We start from the raw sequence: 27152 nt of genomic DNA on the forward strand, positions 1-27152 counted from the left end.
ACAAGTTAATATGTAACTTCACAGAATCTGGGCCTTAGGGAGTTAGGCAGACCTGTTAAACCAGTGCTCGTCTCAGATTTTAATATGTATAAGAACCACATGAGGAAGCTAGTTAAGAGGCATATTCCGAATCAGTGAGTCTGGGTTGGGGCCTGAGATTGCACATTTCAGTTAAGCTCACTGGTGATGCTGAAGCTGTTGGTCCATGGACCACACTTTGAGTAGAAAGAGGGTAGAGGATGCTCTCAGATGCCATTGAAAGGACATGCAATCTTTTGTCTGATTTCCAAGTTTCATATACTTTGAAAACATGGTAATAAAAGGAAAAATGATAAATGCTATAGTGTTACGTGAAAAAAACCCAATATCCATTTATCATATAGGAGACTTCAGTGTTGCAGGAAAAAAGTAGCAAATTTTCTAAATAAATAGGTGTTTTTTGATATTATGGATATTTTTTCTCTTTTCTACTTTTAACTATTCAAAAAAATTTAACCGAGTATTTTAAAGCAAAGATAAAAAAAATGAAAAGGAGAGACTCTGCTCCAACATCTCCTGTTCCAAGAAGACCGACCTACTCTGCTCTTTTCAGCAGAACTCACCATTCTCTGAGCTTTTGGAAACATAGCAATTTTCAATCTCCTTTAGCAGAGAAAACCTGCTATTGCATCCCAATGTATAAAACAGAAAAAGTGGGGATTCTCTGTTTATAAAGACGGTGGGCAGTCAGAGCCTGACTGATCAGCCCCCCTTCCCAAGGCAGCCCCCTCTACCCCAGCCCCAGCAGCCCCTGAACCAACTCAAGGGAACCACAGCTCCAAAAGCTTAGTTTTAAGACCACAGGGGAGTGGTTCATCATCCCAGTTCTGAGTCCTTCTCACTCTGTAAGGTAATGATGTATCTTTCTGTGTATGGACTCCAGTCAACTGTGAATTCTTATAGAACAAGGGTTTGAATGTAGGCTTTCCTGTCACCAGAACTGAGGCTGTGATTCATTATGTGATGCAGGAATGCACAAACGAACAAAGTCAACGTCCTTTCTGCCATAACATTAGATGAAATATGAATATGATCGAGACTGTGACAAAAGAAATGGTGGGATTTGAAGCTAGAGTCTCTGAGCATGCCTCTCGTTTCTCTACTTCAAAAATACATCTGCAAATGTTATTTCTTTTGGGAGAGTCCTGGCCATCCATCATCCATCCATCCATCTGCCCACCCCCCCATCCACCCATTCACTTGTCCATCCACTCATCTGTCTGTTCATCCATCCATTCAACAAATGTATACAGAGCACCTACTCTGTGCCAGGCACTATGGGGATTCATTGATCAATAAAACAGACAGCCTTTACTAAACCTCAAGGAGCTTCCAGCTTTAGAGAATACTGACGAGTTAGCCACATAAATGCAAAATTATAATTTTGGAAAGTGCCCCAAGGGAGAGGTTCATGACTATAAAGACTCTAAGATGGGCATGGTACTCAGAAAGAGTTTTCTGAGAAACGGCTTGAGCTGGGAGTGAAGGGAGAAACAGAAGTTAACCAGTCAAAGAGGGGAGGGAATGACACTGCAGGCAGGAATAGCACGTGCAAAAGCCCCGTGGCTAGAGTGAGCTTGGCAGGGATGAGACACTGCCAGCACACGGTGGGGCTGGAGCACACAGAATGAGCAAGAAACCAAAGGCAGATGCCAAAGATGAGACTGGAGGAGTAAGAAGGGCTGGAGGCTGTGCTAAGAATTGTATGTTTTATCTTAAAGAAGCACGTGGCTGCCATCTGAAAGCTGGCCCCATCTATCTTTTAGATGCCAGCACATCAAACCAAGCCTGTAGTGATTCTGAACTTAATATCTAATTCCTAAATCATTTGGCTTAATAGGTTATTTTCTTTTCATAAAACAGTGAAATTCAAGCATTTGACTCTTCTTCCCATTCACTTGGAAAATCACTCCAGAAAGCAAAGCAGTACGTCTTTTGTCTTCCTGATGCGTGGTTTTGAAAATTCCTCGTAAATAATCCCTGAAAATCATCAGATTCATTCATAAAGTTATCACATTTTCTCAAATTGTTAGTAAATATAAGAGGAATAATGGATGACTTAAATATGCCATTAAAAAAACTTCTGTATATAAATTACTATGTACAAAATAGGTAACAAGGATCTACTGTATAGTGCAGGGGACTATATTCAATAGCTTGTAATAACCAAAAACTAACACAATATTGTAAATCAACTATACTTCAATAAAGAAAAATACTTCTGTGGAATTAAACCTGAAAAAAAATTATATGCTTTATCTTAGGAGGCACTGGGAAACCATTGGAAGGTTTTTAACCAGGGGAGTGACATGGTTTGCAATTTTTTTGGTGGGGGGAGGTATTAGGTTTATTTATTTGTTTATTTTTTAAGTTGTTGTTTATTTTTTAATTAGGTTCCATCCCCAGGACCTTGAGCAAGCTAGGCACACACTCTCCCACTGAGCTATACCCTCCCACGGTTTGCATTTTGCATAGAACACTCTAGCTGCAAAATGAATATAGGTCAGAAGGGAGAATTTTATGTGCAGGTTCAAGGAACAAACGGGCCCAGGAAGAGGGCTGCAGCGGAAGTGGTTTCTCCAGGGGAGATCCACAGTTGCAGTATGAAAGGAGGCGATGAGGAAGGAGAAGAAAGACTGAGGATGAGGGATGGGGGAGACTGCTGGTTTCAGAGGGCCATAGGGGGCTGAGACATGGGGCAGGCAGAAGTTCTGACCAGTAAAGGGATAAATGCTGGCACAGCTGAGGATTGAAGCTGGAGGGCTCCTATGTTGGGACGGTAACTAATAAAATATAGGAGAGTGGAGGAGCATGAGGATTTGCCTGAACAGAGTCTTGAGTTGGACAGACATCTGGCTGGGGCAACGGCAGGCCCACACGCCGGGCGTCCTGCCCACGGCTGTAAAGCTAAGTGCACCTGAGGCTGGCAAGCAGGTGTCAGGGAACCAGCAGGCGGCAACTTCCAGTCTGAGGCAGCTGGCAAACCTGAACCACAGCGCTTGATTCACTTGTATGTTTCTGGCAACTTTTCTGTTCTGTAAATAGGCCCAGTGTCAGAGCTGGAAATGCTCAGGTCTCCGAGAGGCCTGAGGACATGATACAACGGGGTGCCCCCGGCCCAGGCCTCGGACGGATGGAGGGCTTCCAGGGCTGAGCGGACAGCTCCTTCAGCGGCACCCAAGGGGAGGTTCAACCCTAGTCCCAGGCTAGCTGAAGGTCAATTTCAAGGGCAAGACGCTTTTCCACAATCAACATCACACACAGGTCTCACAGAGGAAAAGGATTTATGTAAGATAAAAAGTGGAAAAAGAAGACCATCTGGGACAAAGAAATTACATTTCCTCCTGTTTCTAATTACATCTAACAGCCAGTCCAGGAGAGAGGAGGGAGAAAGGGTTGCTGGGGCTGGAAGAAATGTTCTCAGCAGAACCATGTCTTAAATCGCTCTCAGAAAAGAGCCTTCAGAAAGCAGACCAACTTAGGGGAGCCGGGAGCCTCGTGGAGACGACATCAATGAACAGAACAGAAACTGCATTTGGCAAGATGACTGTTGTAAGTCTGTGTGGTGATAAACAGCGCCGTCTATATTTCAATAAAAAAAAAAAAAGAATCCCTTACACAAGTAGAAAAGTATGGAACTGAATAGCATAAACAGGGATACACACTGAAGACGTCATCCTAACCCAGTAGGAATTTTTGATGTATGATAATATATTATAAAGAATATATCAGCCACTTACACTACAATAAAGGGCAAATGGCAGAGGGGGAAAGAAAACCCAAAGCCGTCAAACGCGCCCGTGCCGGCTGGGTGCCGGGTTTCAGGGGTGCTGGGTTTCAGAAATGCCTCGCTCTGTTAGGAATGAGCCGGGCTGGTGCTAATTCCTTTGTTAATAATGGGTCACATCTGTTGAGAACTCGCTACGTGCCAGACATGGTGCTGAGAGGTTTTATATCTATTACTCCCGATAAACCTCACGGCTGCTCTGTAGAGGAAGAGGGGGAGACAGCTTCTCTCCTGCAGGGTCTGGAGGGCCCTGGAAGAGTGTTAATTCTCTTGATGAATAGTGGAGCACCTGGTTAGGGACCAGGCTGCCACGGGAAGAGCTCCAGCAACAACACACCACTAACTCAGAACACGATGTGCTTCTGAGGCCACTGGAGCCAAGGGTCGCTCCTATGATGAGGGGCCAGCTGTTCACCCCCCATGCCTGCGTGTCCTACCATCCGCCAGAGCGGTGCTCCCACGGCGTGTGGCCCCGGCAACAGGGCAGCCCAGGCCAGAGGAGCAGAGAAGGAAGGGAGACTTGGGCTTGCAAACCTCCAGACCCGGCTCTTCCACTGACAAGCTGGGTGTCTCAGGCTGGTAGGTCCCTTCACCTCGGGGGGCTTCATTTTCCTTATCAGAAAATGCAAGTAATCATATCTAGTTCACAAGGGCGATGTGAGAGTGACAGGCGATAGTCCCATGGAATGCCCAGCCCATCACAGGAACTGAGCATAGACGAAAGAAACAAAAACAACAAAATCATTAAGCATCACGGGACTTAGACGTGCGCGCTGAGCCAAGCCCCCAGTGTTGGCGTGGAGACCACTGCCATCTGCGCCCAACACCGCTGGCCGTCCGCCCAGATGCTGTGGGTCCCTCTATCCATTCATGATGCCCAGCCCCACCTTTGCACGCTTTCACTCCTAGTGGATGGTGCTGTCAGAGGCCACTTCCCCTAGGATGCACAGGGAGAGAGGGGAAACTGAGGCTCGCACGGCTTACCCGATACCCAAAGTCCCATGACTGGGACATGAGGGACATGGGATTTGAAGCCAAGCTTTTCTAATCTCAAGAAGGAGGTGGGGGTTCAGTGTTCCTGGCACACAGAGGCAAAGGCCAAACGAGAAGGACTGACTTCCTTGGAAGTCCCAGGACTGGGAACTAAACCTGAACAGCATCAGAAAGTATGAAACTGGAACTTGCTGTCCTGACCCACCTGTGTTTGGCGGGGCACGCTTACTCAGACATGAAACATGGCTGCAGCCACGAGGCTTCATTCTGGAGTCTGGTTGAGACTGAGAAGGAAAAGCCACGACTCGGGTGAGGAGAGCCAGATCCAGTCCAAAGGAGCTGGCTGGGCTGCCAGGGTACCTGGGCAGTTTTAACAGATAGACTTGAAAACAAGTCAGTCCTTTCCAGAGCAGACACTTGCACTTGTCCGGGCCCTGTCATCCCAGAAGGCCCAGTGCCCTCCCATGTGGCTGAGTGGCTGCAGGGGAGGGGAAAGGAGTTCCAGGCTGGGAGTCACAAGCCCTGGAAGCTGTCTGTGGTTCAGCCACCGTGAGACCCTGGGCAAGCATCAGAGGCCCTGTTCATGAGAGGAAGAAGCTTTGTGGTTCTACCCCAGGGAGGGCACAGTGGAGTTTCTGGGGACTTGTTAAAGTTACAACTTGTTTCCCTAGCGGCAGGGCGAGGGATGCTGAGAGCAGAGGAGGGAAGTGTGAGGGAGGTGACCGCCTCTTTGAACGTATGGTCCCCACCAGAAGGTGAAGGCCCCAAACAGTTGCCCTGTCAAATCGGCAAGGAAGCAGCTTATTCAAGCATAGGAATTCTTAAAACAAAACAAAGTTAAGAGCACAAACACTCCTCACCCACCTACGGACAAAGATTCTCATGTTCTCTCACTAATGGAGCCAGCAAACTGGTGGAAATGATGGAACAGAGGCTGGTCAGAGCGGAGCCCTAAGCGGAGCTCGGGGCTGGCTGGCCCCATGCTGATGCTCAGGGTTAGAAAAGCACAGGGGAGGGAGTATTTGTCATTTTTTAGGCACCTCCTTTAGCACTGAATCCTCTTCCAGTGTGGGGAGCCCTCCCCTGTGTGAGTCTCAGGGGGAGGGGGAGGCTGTGCTGAAACAGCCACAAATGCCAGCCACCTGCTCCTCCTGGGGTGCCTGGACCCCCAAAGACAGGGGCCTAATCTCAGCGAGTGAGAGGTGTCTGCCCAACTCCAGAGCAAGAGGCCAAGGGAAGCCTGGGAGGCTGTGTCCAGGGTACCACGCCAGGCTCCTCCTGGGGCCTGGCCCAGCAGGTGTCAGGGTCCTGGTCCCTCAGGTTTCTCATCTCCCAGTCTGGCTCTCCAGCCTTCCTGGAAATTCTGAGAGCCACCAGACATCCTTCTAGTCCATTCTGATTCTGCCAAAATGAGACAAAGGCAGTCCTTTCCGCTGGCCCCTGGAACCCCAGCCTGGTGCACACTCCACATGGCAGTGACTTACTCATCTGTGGATTTCCATGTTTATCACATATTCCGCTCTTTTAAAATATCAAGAAAGCAGGTGTGCTCTGTAACTCATACAAGCGTTTCTCACAGGCCAAGAAGGGAGTTTGGGGCAGTGGCTTGCAGCAGGGGAGCTGGTGCTGGAGGTTCTTGGTTTGCCCTGGAGGAGTCCCTAGCCTCACTTGTTGGCAGCTCTCTCAGAAAAGTGAGAAGGGTTGGGTTGAATAGAATAGGAAATCCAATGTATTATCAACATGTCACCATCACATGGTCACACAGATCTCACCTGAATTCACCGGTGTGGGTCTGTACCAAGCCAGGTAAGCTTGGTGTGGTCAGTCGTGGACACTCGCTAACATCCAACCTGGGAGGGGCACCCCAAATGCAGTCATTCAAGGAAAATGCCTCAAACATCTATGACATATTTCTAGGTATTCACCCGTGTGCTCTGTAAAGCACTCCTTCAGGCAAAAAAACACCACAGCATAAAAATAAAAGACACACAGAGTCACAGGAAAATTATTTGATTTCCCCATCAGTTCAATTTATCACCACAGACACTCTACGTGGTTAAAAACCAGATTGTTTTCCTCTTCTCGCTCACACCCTGCTCGTTACCAGCTGCAAACACACTTCCTGTTCATGGCAAGGTCATACCAATTTGGTGCCTAATCTCAAACCCTGTGAAATGTTGCCTAGATTCTATGGAAATTTCCCTTCCGATGAATGATTGACTGTGTGCCAGGCATTCAGAAAGAATCACTCAGGGAAGAGCATGTTTGTTCTAAAAAGGCAAACCTTCCTACTCAAAAAAGACTTTTTTTTTTTTTTTCCTGCCAGGAAAGTTGAGAATGGATTGGAGTACTTCATCTTTGCTCGGGGACTGAAAGGCAGTCACGGAACGGAAAGGAGGGAGAAGGGGGCCCTGTGGGATTCTGACGGGTGTTACTTTTTTCTTGGGAGTGCTAGGAAAAAAATCAGTTGAAAACGAGAGCTTCTTCCAAAGAGCTCTTGATGATGAAAATACCAGCACGGTGCTCAAAATGGAACAGTAATTAATGGGAGTGGTATTCTGGGGCGTACAGATGACTCAGAATCCAACAATGGGATCCTAGGTAATGTCTCCCTGGATCGCACGGCTCAGTGCTCTATCCCCTTCCTAAGCACCTAGGACAGAGTGTGTGTGTCAAAGGATGAGCCTCCCCACCCACCCCTGAAAAATAATAAAAGGCAGAAAAATTCCAAGGCCCCCCTTTCCCTCCAGCCTCTCCCACACCCCACATCTCAACTCCTGGCAGCCACACTTCCCGTGCCGGGAGGTCTCCTTGCCGACTGCACTTTACAGAGGACGGGGTTGGGTGGAGAATGAAAGAGAAGGTTCTAGGGCTTGGCAAGGCAATTAGAATGTGACCTCTTTAAGTTACTCAAACAACTTACTTTTGAAACACCCAGTGTTTATCCGTGGAGCAATGTGATTGGAAGGCAGATGAGGGTTTAGGGAAAAGGTCTGAGGAGGATAAAAACAGTCTTGGCTTCAGAGTGGAAATCCAAGCCCTGTCAACGGTACTTGCGATGATTTTTCCTTTAATACCAGCACCCCAGAGAACAGTGCTATCAGAACAAGAGCAGACCGCCCAAGTTCTCCGCAGGGGCCGGGAAGCCAAAGGCGGGCAAGGTCTTGGGTCTCCCACAAAGCTGCCATCTTGGCCCAGAGGCCGTCTGTACCCTCATGTTCCAGCGCCCGGTCTTCCAAGTCACCCAGACTCCCTCACCCCAGGAGGGGGCTGTGCCAGGGTGGCTGACTCACCGTCATCTCCTCTGGGTTTCCACCGGCTATTTCCACCACCCTCAGGGCGGGGGCCACCTTCACCCTGGCGCGGGTCATGAACTGGATGACAGATGAGCTGTCCTGTAGAAGACACAACATGACTCACTGTCAGGTGTTCCCATCACAATGGCTGGGCCTCCAGGGTCCAGGCACAATCGAACTCCGTGTGGAACAGACAAAAAGTTTATCACTGAACGATACAGAAATTTCCAGTCTCTTGAGGATTCCTTTATGTGGGTGGAGGAGTGGACGCTGAAAAACTCTGGAGTTTCAGCACTCCTTAACACATGCAGGCTTGAGTGTTATGGTTTCCAAGTGGTAAGAGCCAGATACTTGGTTCTTGATATTGACACATCCACAAAGAGTAGACAAGAAACACAGCTGTTTGTGTCCAGCAAATCTAGACCCGGCATTCCACAGAAGGCATCTGATTTACACTTCTCAAGCATCTTCCTGCCCTGACCACAACCCTCAAACTCTTCACACGAGTCCCTTTCAACTCTTTGTGCTTAAGTGAAGCTGTTTTGGGGTGAAAGCCATTTAAGCTGGAAAAGAGGGTACCTGACGGAGAGATGAGAGAGTTGGGGAAGCATCTGGCTTATAAGCAGGCTACGACCGGAGGAGAGAAGGGGCGGGGTGGGGGCGGGCACACGTGAGACTCAGGAGGAGCCCACCAGCCGGACTCCGGACTCCTCCGGAAGCCTTGACGTGGGCGCAGATGCAAAGCCACTGATCTGGATGATGAGGGGATGACTCCAAGGCAGGGATGGAGAAGGAATCTGGGAAAAGGCAGCAGGGTTGGCAAAACCAGGGCTTAGGGAAGAGCTGGAACATCCAGTCAGCGGTATAGAAGGTGTGGCACTGACTGTGCAGAGGTGAGCTGGCTCCTGTTGTGGAAACAGAGGGCAGACAACCAGAGCATTCAGCATCCAGCCAGTGGGGGTGGCTGGTCTCTGCCAGCACAGTGTCTTCAGCGTACCCACCCACGTTTACTCATCCTGCCTGCCACGCAAGGAGGTACATATCAGACGCCAGCTTTGACCCCTTTCTGCCTAAATCTAACCCCCAAAATGAAAGTAGAGGACTCTTCCTAAAGAAAACAGTTCCCGGGGTGGGGCACTCAGCTCATCTCTTACAAAGAAACCATGAAGACTCTCCTGGGAAGACACATGGGACGCCACTTTGTGTACCTGACCTGGGAGCGATGCACTGATTATTGTCCTTTTTTAAAACAGCAGTGGAACACATTTGAAGTGCCTATGGGAAGCTTGTCACTCAAAGGAACTATTCACATTAAGCAGCAAATAGTTTTGTATGCAATAATCTTTTACCAATTTAACAGTTTTGTAGATCTGTTGTTTTCTGTGCCAGGATCTACTGAATATTCAATCTTGGATAATCATCATCATCTTGGATATTGCTAGTGACGATAGTAATTATCCAAGTTAAAGGCTGAATAGATGAGGAGCCTGGCACAGAACAGGCCCCTCGTGTTTGTAAAAAATACACACTTTAAAAGAAATCAGATTCCTCTGATAATTAAAAAAATAATCAGATCCTACATTTCAAATGAAAACTTGTTAAGTTCAAATTTTCTTGTCTGGGGTTGGACCTTCAGGTCAAAGGAAAATAAACACACATGTAGCCCCAGGCGAACCACAAGGCTGGCTCTGCTCCACATCCTTAGGGAGGCTGGAGCCCCAAGGAGTTGTGGCTGGCCTCTTCCAAGGACCAACAGAGGCCTTCCTCTGACCTGGATTTTCTGCTGGTTTCTGCTGAAAGGGGGCTTCCAGGGAGCATGGTCCTCCAACACCCACATGTGAGACCCCATGGCTTTCTGCTGTCACGGGGTGCAGACTGAGCTGGATGGCCTGAGGGGACAGCAGTCAGTGGAACATGTTCTTTGGCAAAGGGTCACCACTGATCGGTGAGAGAGAGAGAGAGAGAGAGGGAGAGAGAAAGAGAGAGAGAAGAGAGGCAGAGAACCAGGCCAAAGCTGGGTACAAGCAGCAGCCATCTGGGTTGAGAGTGAAGGAGAAATCCCAGTAGCTTCCTGTCATTAGTGCTGTATCAGGGATCTGTTGACAGTGACAAGTGTGGCCTGGGAATAAAACTGTCACCAAGGCTGTTGGTCAAGAAGATGAACAGGATGGGTCAGTGTACAGAATCACAGTCTCCCAATCTGACCTGGGGACCCAGGCCAGGCAGGCACTCCTGTGATGTGACATTCTGGAATCATAGGGTGGCCAGTGGTGCTCAAGTTCATGCCTGGTCCCCTCCCAGCCTTCCTTCTTTAAGGGAGATGTAGGACCGGAAAGTATTGTTGCATGAGCCCAACTTGCCCCATTCTATGGATTTAATGTGAACCCTACCAAATTACCCAGGACATTTTTCATAGAACTAGAACAAATAAACTTAAATTTGTATGGAACCACAAAAGACCCAGAACTGCCAAATAATCCTGAGGAAAAAGAACAAGCTGGAGGCATAATCCTCCCTGACTTCAGACAATACTAAAGAGCTACAGTCATCAAAACAGCGTAGTATTGGTACAAAAACAGACATAGGGATCAATGGAACAGAATAGAGAGCCCAGAAATAAATCCACAGACCTATGGTCAATTAATTTTTGACAAAGGAGGCAAGAATATACAATGGAGAAGAGACAGTCTTTTCCGTTTCCAAACCAGTTTCCCTTCAAAGAAACCAGGGAAAGCAGAACAGTTTCCAGCCATCCACCATGTGGGGCTGCACCAGCCAGAGATGGAAAGTGGGTAAAACATCCCACGCCCCCCTGTGCCTGTGACGTATCAGGCCAGCATGTTCCTGTCATGCCTAATTTAAAAAAATAACACCAGAGTGACTTTTCTAAGGATATTCATTCATACACTGACAGGTTTATATGGATGAACACATTTACTTTTTCCAGAGGAAAACAGTCTCTGTGGCTAACATGCATATTTTGTTTTATCTGCACATGCAATTATTTTAAAAGCATCTTGTTGAATGTAGCCTTTTATACTCATCAGATCTTATGTTAAAATAAATCATAGTGAATTTGTATGATTTTTTTTTAAGGGCCACCAATTCACTGACAGGTACTTTTTATGAACCACTTTTGATAAACTCATAATAGCAAAGTGGCCTGAGGTTCAAAAGCTGGAATTCCATGAGACAAGGTTTCATCTAAACAAGGGGTTGGCAATCTATGACCAGCCCTTTGCTGGTTTTTGTAAATAAAGTATTATCGGCACACAGCCACACCCATTCCTGTGCGTATGGGCTATGGTTGCTTTCACAACACAATGGCAGAGTTGGGCAGTGGCAAGAGACTACAGTCTGTAAAGTTAAGATATCTCCTGGCCTTTTTAGAAAAGATCTGCCAACCTGGATCTAAAATGTGGTCCCCAGACCAGCAGTACTGGCATCTCCTGGAAGTGTGTCAGAAATGCAGAATCTCAGACTCCACCCCAAGGAAATTGTGTTTTTACAATGTCCCCAGGTGATTCTGATACAAGCTAAAGTCTGAGAAACTTAACTGTGCAGATGAAACACCTACGGAGCTTGCTAAAATGGAGATGCTGATTCAGTGAGACTGGGGTGGAGTCCAAGATGCTGCAGCTCTAATGAGCTCCCAAGGTGGTGCTGACACTGCTGGCCACACTCTGAATGACAAGGGTCTGGTATGTTTCCCTGGCATCCTCCCGCAGCAGAGTTATCGATGGTGCTGGCCAGGCCTGTTTTACAAGGGGCAGGGGGAGTTTTTCCTGAGGAAACCAATTCACAGGCTTTTAAATGAAGCCCGAGTGTAAGGTTCCTCAGGACTTACCTTCTTCAGTATTTCTGTGTTCAGCAGCATGTAAATGTCTATAGTTCGACTTTCTTCTTTAACGAGTGCACTGAGGTTACAGTGCATTGTTAGGCAAGATATTCCTGGTTTTTCACAGTCCTGAGGGGAAAAAAAATCAGAGAACTGTCAAATGGTATTAAGAACAAAGACAAGCACAGCAATTTATAAAACAGAGGGCTCCCCGAGCTTCTATTCTGGGAACTAAGTTAATTCTAGGCAGAGGAAAATCGTAGGAAGATGCATTCACTCCTTCTTGCCACCAGAGGGCAATCAAGGGACTCCCTCTCTGGTGGGCACCGGAACATGCCTTTAAGTTAAAGCTCACTGGTGTACCTTACCAAAAAATTGGATTTCGCAAGGAGAAAGAATTATTTTTTTTAAAGAAACACATGTACATATTCCAGAAGCATCCCTCTTATGAGATTTAAACCCAAGGTGTATTTCCTACAATATATGATTTCTGCCTGTGAAGTGACAAATAAATACACTTTCATGCCCCTTTTTTAGGTTGGGTAAATTGGAGGGCTGAGAAGTCACATGACATAAGAAAACACAGGAGGAAAGGAAAACATACGTTTAACTAAGAAAACACACGAATTACAGCTAGAAATCTAAATTCCAAATTTAAGTTACCAAAGAGGAATTCTTCTGTATCATAGGATCCAAATTGTGTGATTTTTGTGATGTTTCACGTGTGGGGTGAAACTTTCAGCCAGATACAGAGCTGCATCTGTCAGACAACTAGATATTAGTATGTCTAACAATTCTAGGGCTTTAAAAAATACTTGTATCATCAGCATTACAAAAGTACAAACATCCCACCTTCCAAGTGGCAAACAGTCCTAATTCTTCTACTGGAAAAAAAAGTGAGGAAGGAAATATGAGGCCAAAATAAGGAGATGTAGAAATGTAACCAAAGATGTGAAGAAAGGAGGCCTTGGAAAAGCATGTGACTTCATCTTTAATACCGTCACTTTTTTTAAAAAATCGAGGTACAACTTACATATAGCAAACGAACTAAATCTTAAGGGTCCATCTTGATGTAGTTTTACATGTCTACACCAGATCAAGATGCAGAACCTTTCCAGCACCTAAGCAGTTTCCTTCATGCCCCCACCTGTCAATATTCCTCCAAAAGTAACCACTATCCTGACCAACAGGGCCAGTTTTGCTATTTTTGAAATTCATATACATGGAATATTACATGAGTCCCTTTGTCTCTAACTTCTCTCACTCCATATACCTGGGAGTTGAATTGCTGGGTCATAGGGTACACATTTGTTTAGTTTTAGTATATGCCGCCTAATAGAAGGGCACAAAGTGAACAAGAACCACCACTTTTATATATACATATTTTTTTTCTACTTTTTATATATATGGATATTTTTGAAGAATGATTTATTTATTTTGCAGGGGGTGTGGGAGGTAATTAGGTTTACTTCTTTCTTTATTTTTAGAGGAGGTACTGAGGATTGAACTCAAGACCTTGTGCATGCTAAGCATGCACTCTACCACTTGAGCTACACCCTCCCCACCGAACCACCATTCTTGATTAGACTCATACTATCTGGAAAACTGTTTTACTTTGTGCTTGGTGGGTTGCAAAGGTTTTTCCCTTTGCCGGTTAATGGAATATGAAATGTAAGTTTAAAACTTTGACAGAAACTTCAGGCTGAAAAACAGGAGTTGTCGACAGTCCTTGTGACTTTCTAAGCCAATTGATTAAAAGCAAATTTGGGAAGGAATAAATGCCAAGTAGAAAACGGGTCTCTCATCTCTGACTTGCCTTCCTAGTGAGGACCACCCATGCTAACACAAACAGTAAGCAAATTCTTACCAAGACTTTTCTTCCAGATTTTGTGAAAAATGCAAAGATTGTATGGAAGATGTTTTCTTGTTCTTGAGGGATGATGCAGGGGGTTGGATTCTTCTGGAAAGAACAGTTTCCCTTCTCGTGGCCCACCTGCAAATGAAAAGAAAAGTCAGAGTGGTTCATCCCAAGAACAGATCATGAGCCTGGAATCCCTTATTGCAGAGGCGGTCGCGGCAGAACCCAAAGTCAGCTTTCCCAACAACCCTTGTCCATTCTCCACCACACAGTAACGGCTGAAGAGCTGAAGGGGCAGAAGCAGTAGCACCAACAAGGCCAAATAATAAAAGATGTGGCTGCTCAGTCATTAAATAATTGAGATGAGGTGGGACATAGCATGCAAGTGAGATGTGATCAGGGAACAGTTAAGATTTTGGGAGCAAAATAAACTTTTTAAAAACGTCCTTTCGGCAACTCTTGAGATGAACATTCATGTTCTTTGTCTGGATGAGGAAAATGAAACTCAGGTTAAGTCACTGGTCAACAATCACATAGACTAGAACTCAGATTTTGAAACCAGATCTTCTGAGTTCCAACATTTCCACATAGTCTGCTGCCAGAGGTGTTCAAACTGTGTTCCATGGAACCCCTAGGGTGCCATGAAACTCTGTCAGTAGATTCCCGAGATGAGAAGGGGCACCAAACAGGACTGCTCTGGGCCCCCATCTCTGTTCCAACTACAGCATAAACCACATATAATGTAATTTAAAACCAGGGTTCTGTTACCAAAAAATTCCCCCCAAACAAAATAAAAACAGTTGGGCAGCCACTGCACTGAGCCACACAGGAGCTTACATACCCAGTGAGCTCCTGGTGAGGTATCTGATTTTGCTTCTGACAACATTTAAAAGTCCAGTGGGAAAACAGTGGTGAGCAACAGCATAAACAATAGTGCATAGTCTTCTATGTGGATTTCTTTAAGAATTTTTGATGCTTAAATTGAGAAAATGTTGGAAAAAAGAAGCCTCCTTTATAAATTATCATGTCACAGTTTGTAGTTGAAGACTTGACATGACTTAAGGTCAAGTTGCAAAATTAATAGTTAGAAATTCAACATCGAGGATTGTGTTTACAATCCTATTTCTAAGCAGAATCATCTATTTAAACTAAACTCTCCTATCTTTAATGCCCTTGAGTAAAATATAGTGTGTTTGCACTTATTCAAGAATATTTCAGCTTCTCATTCATGGCAGGGAGCAAGGCTTAATTTAAATTTCTTACATGGAAACTTTTAACAAGTGAATGATGCTGATTTTTTAAATAATGAACTATAAAACAAGACCCTCAGATTTACTAAATTCATTTCTATCTTTGGTCTGAATACATATGCCACGATTTACTATATATGCCAGAAGATAAATAAGATGAAGATTTATTTCCTCAAATTAAATACTGGAAAAGAGAGTGCTGCCTTTAAAACTCTCATAGTTTTGAGCCTTAGCGTTCTTTAAAAGTATCTCATCATTTGGTACTCTCTCAATTGCTTTATTTGAACCACAAAATCTGGGAAGACACTCCAGCCTGAAATGGTCTCAATCAATGTTGGTTTTGGACGCTTTTCCAGGCCACTGGAGGGAATTAATGGGAAGGAGGCAATGAGATTTAACAGATTTAGTCATTATTCCTGGGGTGCAACTGTTGTAAGTTGTGATAAATATTTTAAAGCTTATTTTTAGAAAGCAAAACATTAGTTGCGTATGTCGTGAGGCTCATGAATAATCACTTCTAAGACAAATTGGAAAAACAACCACTGAAATGTTATACAAATGGGTATTTGTGTCTTGTAATAAAGTTTCAGCATCAAACACGGATTCAAAATGTTCCACATTTCAAGTAAATTAGACGAACTGAAGATGACTTGCTTTAGAAAACTGTTGACTAAGAAAGTGGCTTAGTAATGCTATTTATCGATCTCAAAAGATGTACATCTGCATAAAATCATTCTGTGAAATGTTTGAGGGAAAACAGTAATATAAATTAATGTGTTACTCTTACATAATTTCAAGTGTGTGACTACATGATTAGGTTAAGTATTATAAGTAGATAGTTGATTCTTTTCCTGTTGTTTTTTTTTTTTTAGGTAAATTTACATTCACCAAAATGCACAAATCTTAAGGGTACAGTTTAATGAATTCTGAAAAATGAAATCACCCACATAACCACCACCCCAGTAAAGGGAGAGAACACGTCCATCACTCTAGACAGCTCCCTCTGGCCCCTTTCTAGTCTCCCCGCCTATCCCAAAGGCAATCGTAGCTCTGATTGCTGTTAAGCTGGCCAAAAAGTGTTAAATTTACCACATTAGAAACGCTGGGGGATAAACAACAAGGACCTACTGTATAGCACAGGGAACTATATTAAATATCTTATAATAACCTGTAATGGAAAAGAATCTGAGGAAGAATATATATATGCGTGTGTGTATAAATGAATCACTTTGTTGTACACTTGAAATTAACACAACATTGTAAATCAAGTATTCTTCAATGAAAAAAAGGAAAAGTGGGGGATCACGTTCTGGGGGGGTGCCCTTTATTTGGGCACATATGGAACATTGTAGATGGAAAATATTTTGTTCATTGAGCATTTGAGAATTTGAATGTGTGTGCTCATGTTCTTAATTCCAATCATTTTTCAGTCTGAAGTATGTGTCTCCACTTTTCCCATGTGTCATCTGGAGTGGATATTTGCTTCAAGACCACTGGAGAACTGGTCCTTCTGTGGCCCTGTGGCATTCATATCCCTCTGTTGAGATGACCAGGCCTGGCCACCCAGACGCCTTCTGTCTGGGTTGAGAGAGACAGAACTCTGAGTCTTGCAGGATGCATCAGGCCCTCATTAAAATCAGGGGTGGGGCAGACTTCCTCCTGGCTCTGCAATGGTTGATTTGGGTTTCCAGGCAGGGAGGGGACATGCGGGAGCAGAGCCCCAACCCAGCAAGTTTCACTAGCCTGCGTGCGTCCTGAGGAGCCTGGCGCTGTCATCATCACGGGAGGCCAGCGTGTGGGGAGGGGGCTGGGAACAGCAGGAACAACCAAGCAAGGCACCAACACGCGGGGCAGAGATGGGGCAGAGACGGGGCAGAGCTCTCTCTTCCTCTCCCTCCTCCCTAGGAGTTGGGGGGGGTGCTGTGAATGGGGTGATGAAGATGACGTGATGTGATTTGACATGACATTTGATCTGTCCCAGTGGAATCCGGAGAAGGAAAGTGGAGACTGAGTCTGTGGTGAATGAAAGTCTCAGCCAGTCCTGCTCCCAACTGTGGTTACACGGGAATCACTTCAGTCGAGGGAAACGACGTTTTTCTGGGCGGTTCAGGGTGGTCCTCTCTCAGAGGAGACTGAGGGTTGCTCGGTGATGCACGTGTCTGGTTCAGACCAGCTAATCCAGCTGTAGACGTTTCCTCAGCTAAAACTGAGCAACTCAGTCCCCGGCTGGGGTCATCAGGGCGAGGGACTGTTGTGTGTGTGTGGATAGAATATGTGGGATGGACAGGACGGTACCCAACACTTGTGCAGCCCTTGCAGTGTGCCCCTGTGAGGTGAGTGCTGCTACTTCACCATGTACAGATGGGGAAGCTGAGAGGTGAGGGGAGGCTGGGTCTCCCACGGGGCAGGCAGCAGAGCTGGATCAGAACACAGGCCCTCTGGCTCCAGAAACCTGTTTACAACCACCTCCCTGCTTCTCAGTTACAGAGGCTGAGGATGGGGCTGGGGTGGGAGTCATGCAGGGTGGAGAGTGGAGGTGGAGGGAAACCAGCCTTCCTATTCTTAACCCAGTCAAAGGGAAGGAACCCTGAGCCCACAAGCCCAGGAATCCCAGAGTCCTCCATCCTGACCCACTCCTGCTCCACAGCAAAAAAAAAAAAAAAAAAAAAAAAAATCACAAAACACAAAAACCAAGAAACCATGGGAGATAAAGTGCCTGCTGGCTGGGAGGCCAGGCCACTCTGTGCTGTCTCGGGCTGGAAGGGGAACAGAGCATCCTGGAATGTTGTTTCTGGAAGGCAGCTCTGAGATCATGCGGTCCTGTGGCCTCGGCTGACAGATAAGGAACCAGAGGCCCTGAGTTTCAAGACTTGTCCAAGGTCACGTGATTGGTTGCTGGCAGTAAGCAGCCTCCACTGAAGCAATCCTGTGGCGCAGATGGCCTTGATGAACTTGACGGTCCCGGGCTTCAGCGCCTCACGACTATGGCAGTTCAGGTCTCCAGTCTCCTCGGTGTGAAGATAGGACAGTGGCCAACCTGGCCACTAAGGTTGTCCTCAGTTGCTAATTGTGCACTTTGAGGACCATCTTGCATTTTCATTAGAGCGTGGGGTCACCGAATCTCCGGCTATGCAGATAAGCAATTACTGATCCCCCACCCCTACCCCCGCAATTTTGCCCCGCCAACAACTTGGTTCTAACCACTCTCTGGTGGTGAAGGCAACAAGGGAAGAGGTGTTTTCTTCTTGCAGACAACGCAAACACCACTGTGCTAACATCCGACAGCTTCATTGCCATGATTGGCCAAGGATGCTGGGGCCACGGCCCCTGCTCATCCCTGCCCACTCACTTCTCATCTAGTCTCCAGACTCTCTGAGTCCCAGTGCTTCCCATGACATGGTGCTCATCTTCCGGGACGCCTGGGAGCCAGAAAAGGTCATGTCAACTGGGATGAGAATAGAAGGACTTTACCAAACACACAGAAAGAGACGAGAGGATTCGAGACACAGTTTCGAGGCTGAATTCTGCTGAGGCAGCTACTGAGGGTTTGCTGTTGGCACTTGGCCTCCGCTACTCCTCTCGTCCTGATCCCAAAGAAAACACTGTGCTAGTTGAAACCAAGAAAGAATGGTGACTTGGGAAACTGTGGGGAGCCCAAGAGAATGGGGATATCACTTGTTGGCAGAGTCTGGGTCAGCCTTGGTCAGGGGACTACCCCGCACCGTGGTCAGAAGCCTCCAGGGTTCTGGGCCCGTCTGAGGACAAAGTGTCCTCAGTACACTCTAGGTAGTCAGGCAAAACCTCACTTTGTGAAATACTGGGTTTGAAGTGTGAATTGGGGTATAATCATGAAAAAGAGAATTGATTCTCTGTGTCAAATGTTAGTATCATCTGCCACCAGGTGGGAAAGGGACATCTAGAGCTTTTACTGAAGACTCTCCAGGCTGCAGTGGTCTGATTAAGATGTAGGAGGAAACGGGGCATTTCCATGTCACAGTCTCAAAAGAGGGACCTGCTCAAGATCCTTCTTAGAGCTTTGGCTGACCTAGAGCGAGAGCGAGGACTCAGGTCTCTCCCAGGTTCCTAGAACAGAGCAGCCCCAAAGGAGCCCCTGTCCCTGGGCTTGGAGGGACAGGAAAGTCCTCCAATCTGTTTTCTAAGTCTCTTGCTCCAAGCTCCTGGAAACTGATTCCAGTTGCTGAAAGCTCCATCTCGATGCTGAGTTCAGATATAAATGGGAATTCTACTAGCTAACATTACGTCCTATTCTAAGAGATGGGATACACTGAATCCCTTTATACCCATGTACAGAGGGTACTATTATCAGTAGGTAACCATGTAATTTATTGTCTGGACCAGGACATTTTTAAGAAAGAAGTAGGGGAGTCAACCAGATGGAACAGCAAAACAGACACAGATCAGGGATGTGCTGGGCAAACTGGGACATCTGGTCTCCTTAAGTTTCACCCAATTTTACAGATGAGAAAACCAAGGCCCAGAAAGATTAAGTAACCTGTCACGTGTCTATCAGCTTTGACTGTGGAAGGAGCGCCATCTCCAAAGTCCCCACCAGGAAGCTCTCTGACCAGCTCCACCTTCCTGGCACCCAGGCCGCACAGTCTCTGTTCCCCATGTGCCCGGACCATCATCTCATGGTTTAGCCTTTCACAGCCCTCAGGGCAGGGCTCTTATGTGATTATCAATCTTGTCTACAAATCTCTCCCTCGATAAGTAGGTTGGCCCCTGTCATGAACTGCATTCCTGACTCCAAGGAGGTGGCACTGCCAAGTGGATCCTAGAAGATAAAGAGAACTTCAAGAGAGTCAAGGAAGCGTGAGAAGGAATTCCAGGCAGAGAGGAACAGCATGTGCAAAAGCATGGAGGTGCGAACAGTAGGCTTGTGTCTAGAGAGCCTAGGAGTTCAACATGGGCAAGCTTTGCATGAATGCTGTGTGGCAGTGACCAGAAACCAGGCAGGAGAGGTGGGCTTGGACACAGAGGAGGGCCTGGTAGGCAAATTTTAGAGACAGGAATTCATCCAGAAGGTGGATTAACATGTCTCAAAATTAAGAAACCACTTTCCATCTCAGGCATGTGGTATTACTGATCTATTTTTAACAGGCTACAGCATGGATGTCCTTTCTACCAGCATCAGCTTCATTCCTTAACCCTATTCCAGCTGGCTGGGCTCCAGGGATGGGAAGGGTCACCAAAGTGTCGCCGGCTTGATGTCCCTTGGACAGAGGACACAGGAAATAAAAGAGAAATTGAGAATTAAGTTAGGAGAGGAATAAATTCAATGACAACAGTACTCCCAAGAGCCAGGCTTGGAGTCATCACCAATGTGGGTCTTGGGTGACATCTGGTCTGAGAACTATGTCTGTTGAAATTACTTGGACTAAAGGGGGCATGGGTTCATTGTTTAGTAGCACATGTTTCACGTTAACTCACATTTGTCTGTTCATCCTTGACTTTACGTTCTCCGTTACATCCTTGGGTTGCTTTTCCATATCATGTTACACCGACCACAGCTGACGGCAACTGCATAAACACGACTCGTCCCCTGGCTTATACCTGTTCCTCTGAATTCACATGCCCCTTGAGCTTGAAAAACCAGGGAATGTTCTGAATGCCTACTTTGCTAATTCAATTACCCATTGCTGACTCTTGGAACCAAGATATCAGAAGTTAGTAAGTCCCCTTTCTGCCACGGGAGGCTGAATGTTTACCACGAAGGCTTTGGTGATATTAATTTTAGGACTCCAATGTTTGAAATAAAAATAGGCCTCATAAATGGATAGGGAAATGATATCAACTGGCTAATTAGACCCATCTAAGATGTTTACTACTAGAAAGAGAAGTAAGAACTACATACTTTCCATTTAGCAAAATGTGAACTGTGATAGTGGTTTTTTTTTTTTACAATCTTAAAGAGTTTATATTAATTATCCATGTGAAATTACATTGCTATAATTTGCTACTGAGTGTTTCTTGGTATTGACCAAAGAACAGTGAAAGATGACAACATTTTAATAATAAATCCTAAAACAGACACTTTGATGTGTCACTATTCATTTCAAGACTGTAGCATGCAGACCTAGAATAGCCTAGAAGGGGTGGATACTCAGTCTCCATTTTTTTATCCTGGTTTCTTCAATTGCAATGACACTATTTAATAGAAGGGCAGAAAAACAGTGATAGCCACCTTGGGTAGTTCCTTATAATGGATATGCATAGCACTATGTTACGAATGTATTTGAAAGGATAAGAACACAATTTTTGTGGGTGAGCATAATTTAAGATAGGCATTCTCAAAGACATCCTTTGGTAGACCTTTCTCAAGAGTTACGAATTCTTTTGCTTTGTGAAAAGGGTCCCCTTGGTTGTCAGTTTGGCAAGTTCTGATTTTCTGATATTTACCTCTGTGTATAGCTAGAAACTCCAATGTGTTCATGCAAACAGACAAAAAGGAAGAACATTCTGATGATCACAACAATACAAGGTAAGTTAATATGAGGTTCTGGCCTTGGACAGGACCTCCTAGTCTCAATCCTCAAGTGAAGAGCCGTGTTCTGTTTTTGAACTGAAATGGGTCAATGGGAGCACAGAACAGCCGTTCATAGATAGCAGCCAGCTGCCAAGCCTGCAGAATTGGAGATGGAGCAGGAGGAGCAAGAAATCTAAGATCTACTGCTGTTTAATTTCTAGAAAGGGTAAGACGGTCATCTGGAAAAGCCTAGGAGGGTGGGGTATAGCTCAGTGGTACAGCGCATGCTTAGCATGCACGAGGTCCTGGGTTCAAATCCCCAGTCCCTCCATTAACAACAACAACAACAACAAAGCCTGGAAAGATCATAACTTCAACTCTAGATGTCTTTTCTCTTTCTAGTTGAAAGTTATCTTCCAAATAAAACAGCCCTGTCCCCATTCCTTAAGGCCATCACTGCTGTGAAAAGCTGTATTGGATCTGAAAGGTCAGGATGTTACTGAGATCAAAAGTGAAACAGAAAATAAAGGGGCAAGACCTCAAAACCAACATTCCAGAGGACAGAAAGAGCTTGATTCATTGTACAATTCTGCCCTCTGTATGAAGCTGCCATTATTTCAGAAAAATGACCACTTCTGATGATATTTGATGATATCTGATGATATTTTTTTTCCCACCAGCTCTAGAGTTTGGCTCAAACAATGGTGTTCCTCCCCACCCCCCACACCCTTTCCTCTGGGTGTGACAGGCCAACATGCCGTAAAAGTCAAGAGTGCTGGCCACCCCAGGCTGCCCTGTAAAAGAGTGATCATTTACATTTAATCAGAGAAAGACAAGTTCCCCCGGATGAGGCCCATTTCACAAGCGTGGGGATGGCCTTTTACGGGAGTTAAAGCGATACAGATGCGATGTCGTTTCAGAGAAGCAGTGACACCAAAGACTTTCCAGATGTGGTCAGACTCTCTAGCAAAAAACGGAGACAGAAGTATGTTATCTGAGGACTTGACGTGCATGCCAAAAATATTTTCCTTCCACAGATAATGAAACATTTTGGAAGCAGAATGGTCTCTGGTTTTGGATAATAAATGAGTCAGTAGCCCCACTGTGGGACATAACACAGTCCTTGGAATTGTGCTGGTTTATTTAAGCTCCGGTCCTGGCTCTTGGACCCATCTTACAGTAGAGACACAAGTCCAAACAGCACATGTACTGACTCCTTGAGTTATCTCTGCATTTATTAGATACGTCACTTTATTATTACTCTTTTACCAAAAGGTAAATAACAACCATTTTCTGGAAGCTGTGTTTTCAGGTGTAAGCATCTCATGTCTGACACTGCTCCGCTCAGGATATCTTTATCTATGTCTATGTCTGTATCTGTATCTATATATCTATCTCCATCAGAGCAGTGAAAAGAGAAACCTAGATGTCATTCATTGAGTCTAAAGTGTCACAACTTCATGGGAGGCCTGAAATATGCCATATTTCAGTCATGTGTTTATTATTCAGGAGAAGTCAGTGGAGTTGGCAACCTGACAGCTGGGGAGATAACCACCTCTCAGTGTCTAACAACACTGAGAAAAGTTCCTTTTGGTCAGAAGCTACATGATGTTCTATCAGGAAGAAGTTTTCCTGTTTTTGTGCTTCCGAGGTGCACACGATTAGTCCTGGGCCGGTTTAATGAGAACCATGTATTTCTCAGCAAAAACCAATGTGCTCTGTTTATCCTCAGTGAGATTTCCTGTTACCGACTTTGGTAATCACCCATCACCGCCGCCACCATGGGGCTATGTTGCTTTTAAAGGAATCAAAGAGAGAAAGACGCAAAGGAAACTTCATCATCACCAACTCTGAAGGCCCATTTGCGCTGGAGGCCAGAGAACACCCGGCACCTCAGCATCAGCACCCACGTGCTGCCGCGAAGCGTTAATGCTTCCAGAGGTCGCAGCAGCCGTGTGCACCAGACCCGGGACTCGTGATGCGGCGGCCGCCCTCAGTCCGCGGGGAGACGGCCCCACTGCCTCCATCCACGCGGGCTGAAGGGCAGCCTCCGGCCCACACTGTGCATGCGCAGCCCCGGCCGCCGCTTATCCCTGCCTTGCGGAGGATGCTCGCGTTAGCTGTGCCCAGAAACACACACTTTCTTCCTCTAGCCAAAACTCAAATTGACCCGAGAGCCCAGGAACATAACTCTCACTCCAGAATTCAGTCAGCCGTCTACCCTCTTTTCAGTGTTTGGCTTCTGTAGAGAGAGAAAAAAATGAAGCCAACCTAATCCTGACCCTTTTCAGGAACCTGACTATTCAGCTCATTCAGATATGTGCAAAAAGAAGAAAATGGGGGGGGAGGGGGGAGGAGGGAAGGTTTGAGGCTATTGCTGAAATCAGCAGAACAGATCTGACGGTGGGTGGGGTGCGTGTGTGTATGTGTGTGTGCGCACGAGAGAGAACGTGTTTTCATATCTCTGGCCATAATTTGTGTAGTTTAAGTTTGCTCTTAGAAGCCTTTATTTCTGATACATGTTTCAGCCCCTTTGATTTCAGAGTTTTACATTTCTACTTTTCCAAAACATTGGAATTAAAGCAACCTCTGTTATGGTTAAGGGACGTCAAAATATCTCTTCTAGGGAACTGCAATTCAAAATGCACATTTTCTGAGTTCCTTGGACAGATTAGGTGTGGCAGGGCGTGTACGTGTCAAAGGACACACGTCCTATCTTAAGGCAGAAAGAAATATTTGTGATGGTGATACTAACACGGTGGGAGTAGCCAACTCTTTATCTGAACACATACTACAGTCCAGGCACCAAACGCTTGGGATACACAGAAAATAAGGCAGCCATGACCTTGACTGACACGGTGTTTTTAATCTTGTGGAAGAAGACAGACAATCAAAAACAGTAATAAGTTATTGGAATTTAACTCACTTGGTGAAATTAATAGGAGCTAAAAAAGATAAGAGAAAGTAGTAAGTTTCAGAAAGTGATGAGTGCTATGAAAAAAATAACACAGGGAAATGGGACAGAAAGTTGACAGAGGGTTTGCAACTTAGCTAAGGTGGTCAGAGAAGTCCCAAAAGGTGAGATTTGGGCTCAGATCTGCATTCTGAGAAGGAGCCACTGATGCAGAGATTTGCGAGAAGAGGGTTCTCAGCAGAGGCAGGTGCAAAGGCCCTGAGGGAGGACTATCTGGGAAGGAATCTGGGACGGCTTGATAGAAAAGAGGATGTGTGAACTGGTCTTGAATGAGTGGGCTTTCCAGTCACAGGGAAGGGAGAAGCCATTAGCAAGGTCACAAGGCCAAAGGAAAGTGCACGGTGGGTGGTTCAGCAGTCTTTATAGTCTAGAGTGGCTGGAAGACAGGGTCAGGGGTGAGGTTGGGGACAGAAGTGGTTGCAGAACATGGCCTGGAAAGGCAAGTGTGAGGTCATGCAGGGTTTTGGACCTCACAGTTTTGGCCATTTAAGATCTCCTTGTTGACCTTTTTACTTTTTACTCCGGGTGTCTCTGACAGCTACAAGGGGAAATTATTAAGAGCAGAAGCACATTTAACCAGGTCCTCCCTGCCAAAGTAATAACCATCTGCGATGAGGAGAGGTTGAATAAAGAGGCATAGTATTGAGGGCTCAGTTTTGAATTTTTACTTACTTGGAGAACATGGAGAGAGCAAAGAGGATGGCTTAGGATGGGAAAAGGAGAACTAAAGGAACTGTGATCTTTTTTGGGAAGAGAAGTGGTTAGAATGATGAAGTCACAGTTCAAGTTGTCCATAGAGGGAGCAAGGCAACTGTTTTCCATTTTAGCTCAGAAAAGGTGGGGAGACCAGAGCATGAGGAATTGAAGATAGACATCAAAAATGGGATTCAAGGGGTATCAGAATGGCTTAACCAGGAGAACTTGCTGGAAACACAGTTCTGTTGTAATGAGGAGATGTTTCGATTGTATTCTGTCCGAAGGCAGAGGGTTGGATCATACAACACCCCATTCCATCCACTTCAGGGCTGGAAATACATCTGCTCCTGCTAGAGAAGGGTTTCTTCCTCCCCCTACCCCTTTTGTATCTTTATCATATAAGCTGTACTAGTAACAGTTAACTTTAGATGACACTATTTAAGTTACAGGATATCAGAGGAAAGAATGAATATCACCTAAGGACTTTGCATCCTGGGGAGGGTTTCTAAGCCTTGAATTCTTGTTAGCAGGAACCTCCCAACCAAGATGAGGGCTGATTTGGTTTAGGGTGAGCCCTCAAATTTCTACAGAAGTAACTGAGGGTAAAGGAGAGGAGTTAAAAAACAAAACAAAACAAAAAAAACCACATGTGTTTACCAAAGGGGAAAGTAGTAGACATGGAAAAAATAGTGAATTGTTCAATTTTGCTTTGGGTTATTTGCCGGGTTGCTTTAAAGTGCCAGGCCTGGCTTATGTACAAGTTAAGTCTTGGCCTCAAGCAAGCCTGCTCCAGGGAGATTTCTTGTTGCAATTACCCTCCAAGCATAACTAAGCCATAAAAGCCAGGACTTTTCTCATGCAAAATGTGCCTTAACAACCAGCTAGCTTCAAACATCAGTGTTACTGTCAACTGCTGCTGCCAGAGAAATATATGATTCACTTTGTGGCAGAGAGCTCTCCCAGAGTGAGTCCTAATGAGGACACACACAGAGACTCCTGGTGTCCCACCCGGACACCACCACACAGAGGCGGCATGGGGGTTGGATTTTTAAAGGAGAGAAACCAAGTAGGGCTAATCCAGGAAAGATAGAGTTCTCAGGAAACACAGTTGGCAAGGCCTTAGGAGCAAAAAAGATCACCTTACAAACCACTGAGACAGTTTAGGTCTCCCCAACCCTGACTGCAGGTCTCGGAGAGACCTGTCCTTCCCTCTCTGTTTAAAACCACAGACTTCTCCACTCTCATCTCCTTGCCTCCTTTATTTTTCTCCAAAGCATTTTCCATCATGAAATGTACTACATGTTTTACTTATTTATTGTTTGCCTCCACCAGAATGTAAACTATATGAGGACTGGAAATCATTATTATTATTTTTTGTCTCTTTTGTTCCCCATAGTAACCCAGGGCTTGGCATATGGTACATGCAATATATTTGCTAAATGAAGGAAGGTATAGATTAAAAAGCCCGAAGAGGAAAGGGAAGCTTAAAGAGAGTTAAGTAACATGCTTTAGACCAGGGCTTCTCAAATATTAATGTGCAAAGGAATCACTGGGGATCTTGTTAAAATGCAGACTCTAATTCATCAAGTCTGGGTGGCACCTGAAAGTCTGCCTTGGTACATTTCTAACTTCCAGGTGATGCCACGGCTGCCGGACAGCTCCATGTCCAGACAAAACGGTGTTATGAGGTCTCACAGTGGCTGTACAGTCTAGTGGTTAGGAGCAGACATCAACCTAGCCCTTTACTGACTCAGTGACCTTGGCCGTCCCTTTGTTGGTGCCTCTGCTTCCTCCCCCAATTATCATGAAGATTAAATGAGTTTGTCCAGGCAAAGCACTTGGTACAGTGCCTCATCTATTACAAGTGCTTCATAAAAAATGTATTATCATTAATATTGCTGTTGTTATTATTACTATTATTCTTCCACACTACT

At 45.5% G+C, this 27152-nt stretch overlaps 1 protein-coding gene across 1 annotated transcript in view; it reads right to left on the reverse strand.

Moving 5' to 3' along the window:
- The window catches only part of ITGA9 (integrin subunit alpha 9), a 314558-nt gene that overhangs the window by 21446 nt on the left and 265960 nt on the right, over positions 1–27152 (reverse strand). The window contains exons 24-26 of the mRNA XM_031469935.2: positions 13821–13946; positions 11963–12082; positions 8113–8214 (exon numbers count right to left, since the gene is read on the reverse strand). Coding sequence (XP_031325795.1) covers positions 8113–8214; positions 11963–12082; positions 13821–13946 — 348 coding nt within the window. The remainder of the gene's footprint in view (positions 1–8112; positions 8215–11962; positions 12083–13820; positions 13947–27152) is intronic.

The sequence above is a fragment of the Camelus dromedarius genome, chromosome 17 (assembly GCF_036321535.1).
Source record: "Camelus dromedarius isolate mCamDro1 chromosome 17, mCamDro1.pat, whole genome shotgun sequence".
Taxonomy (NCBI): Eukaryota; Metazoa; Chordata; class Mammalia; order Artiodactyla; family Camelidae; genus Camelus; species Camelus dromedarius.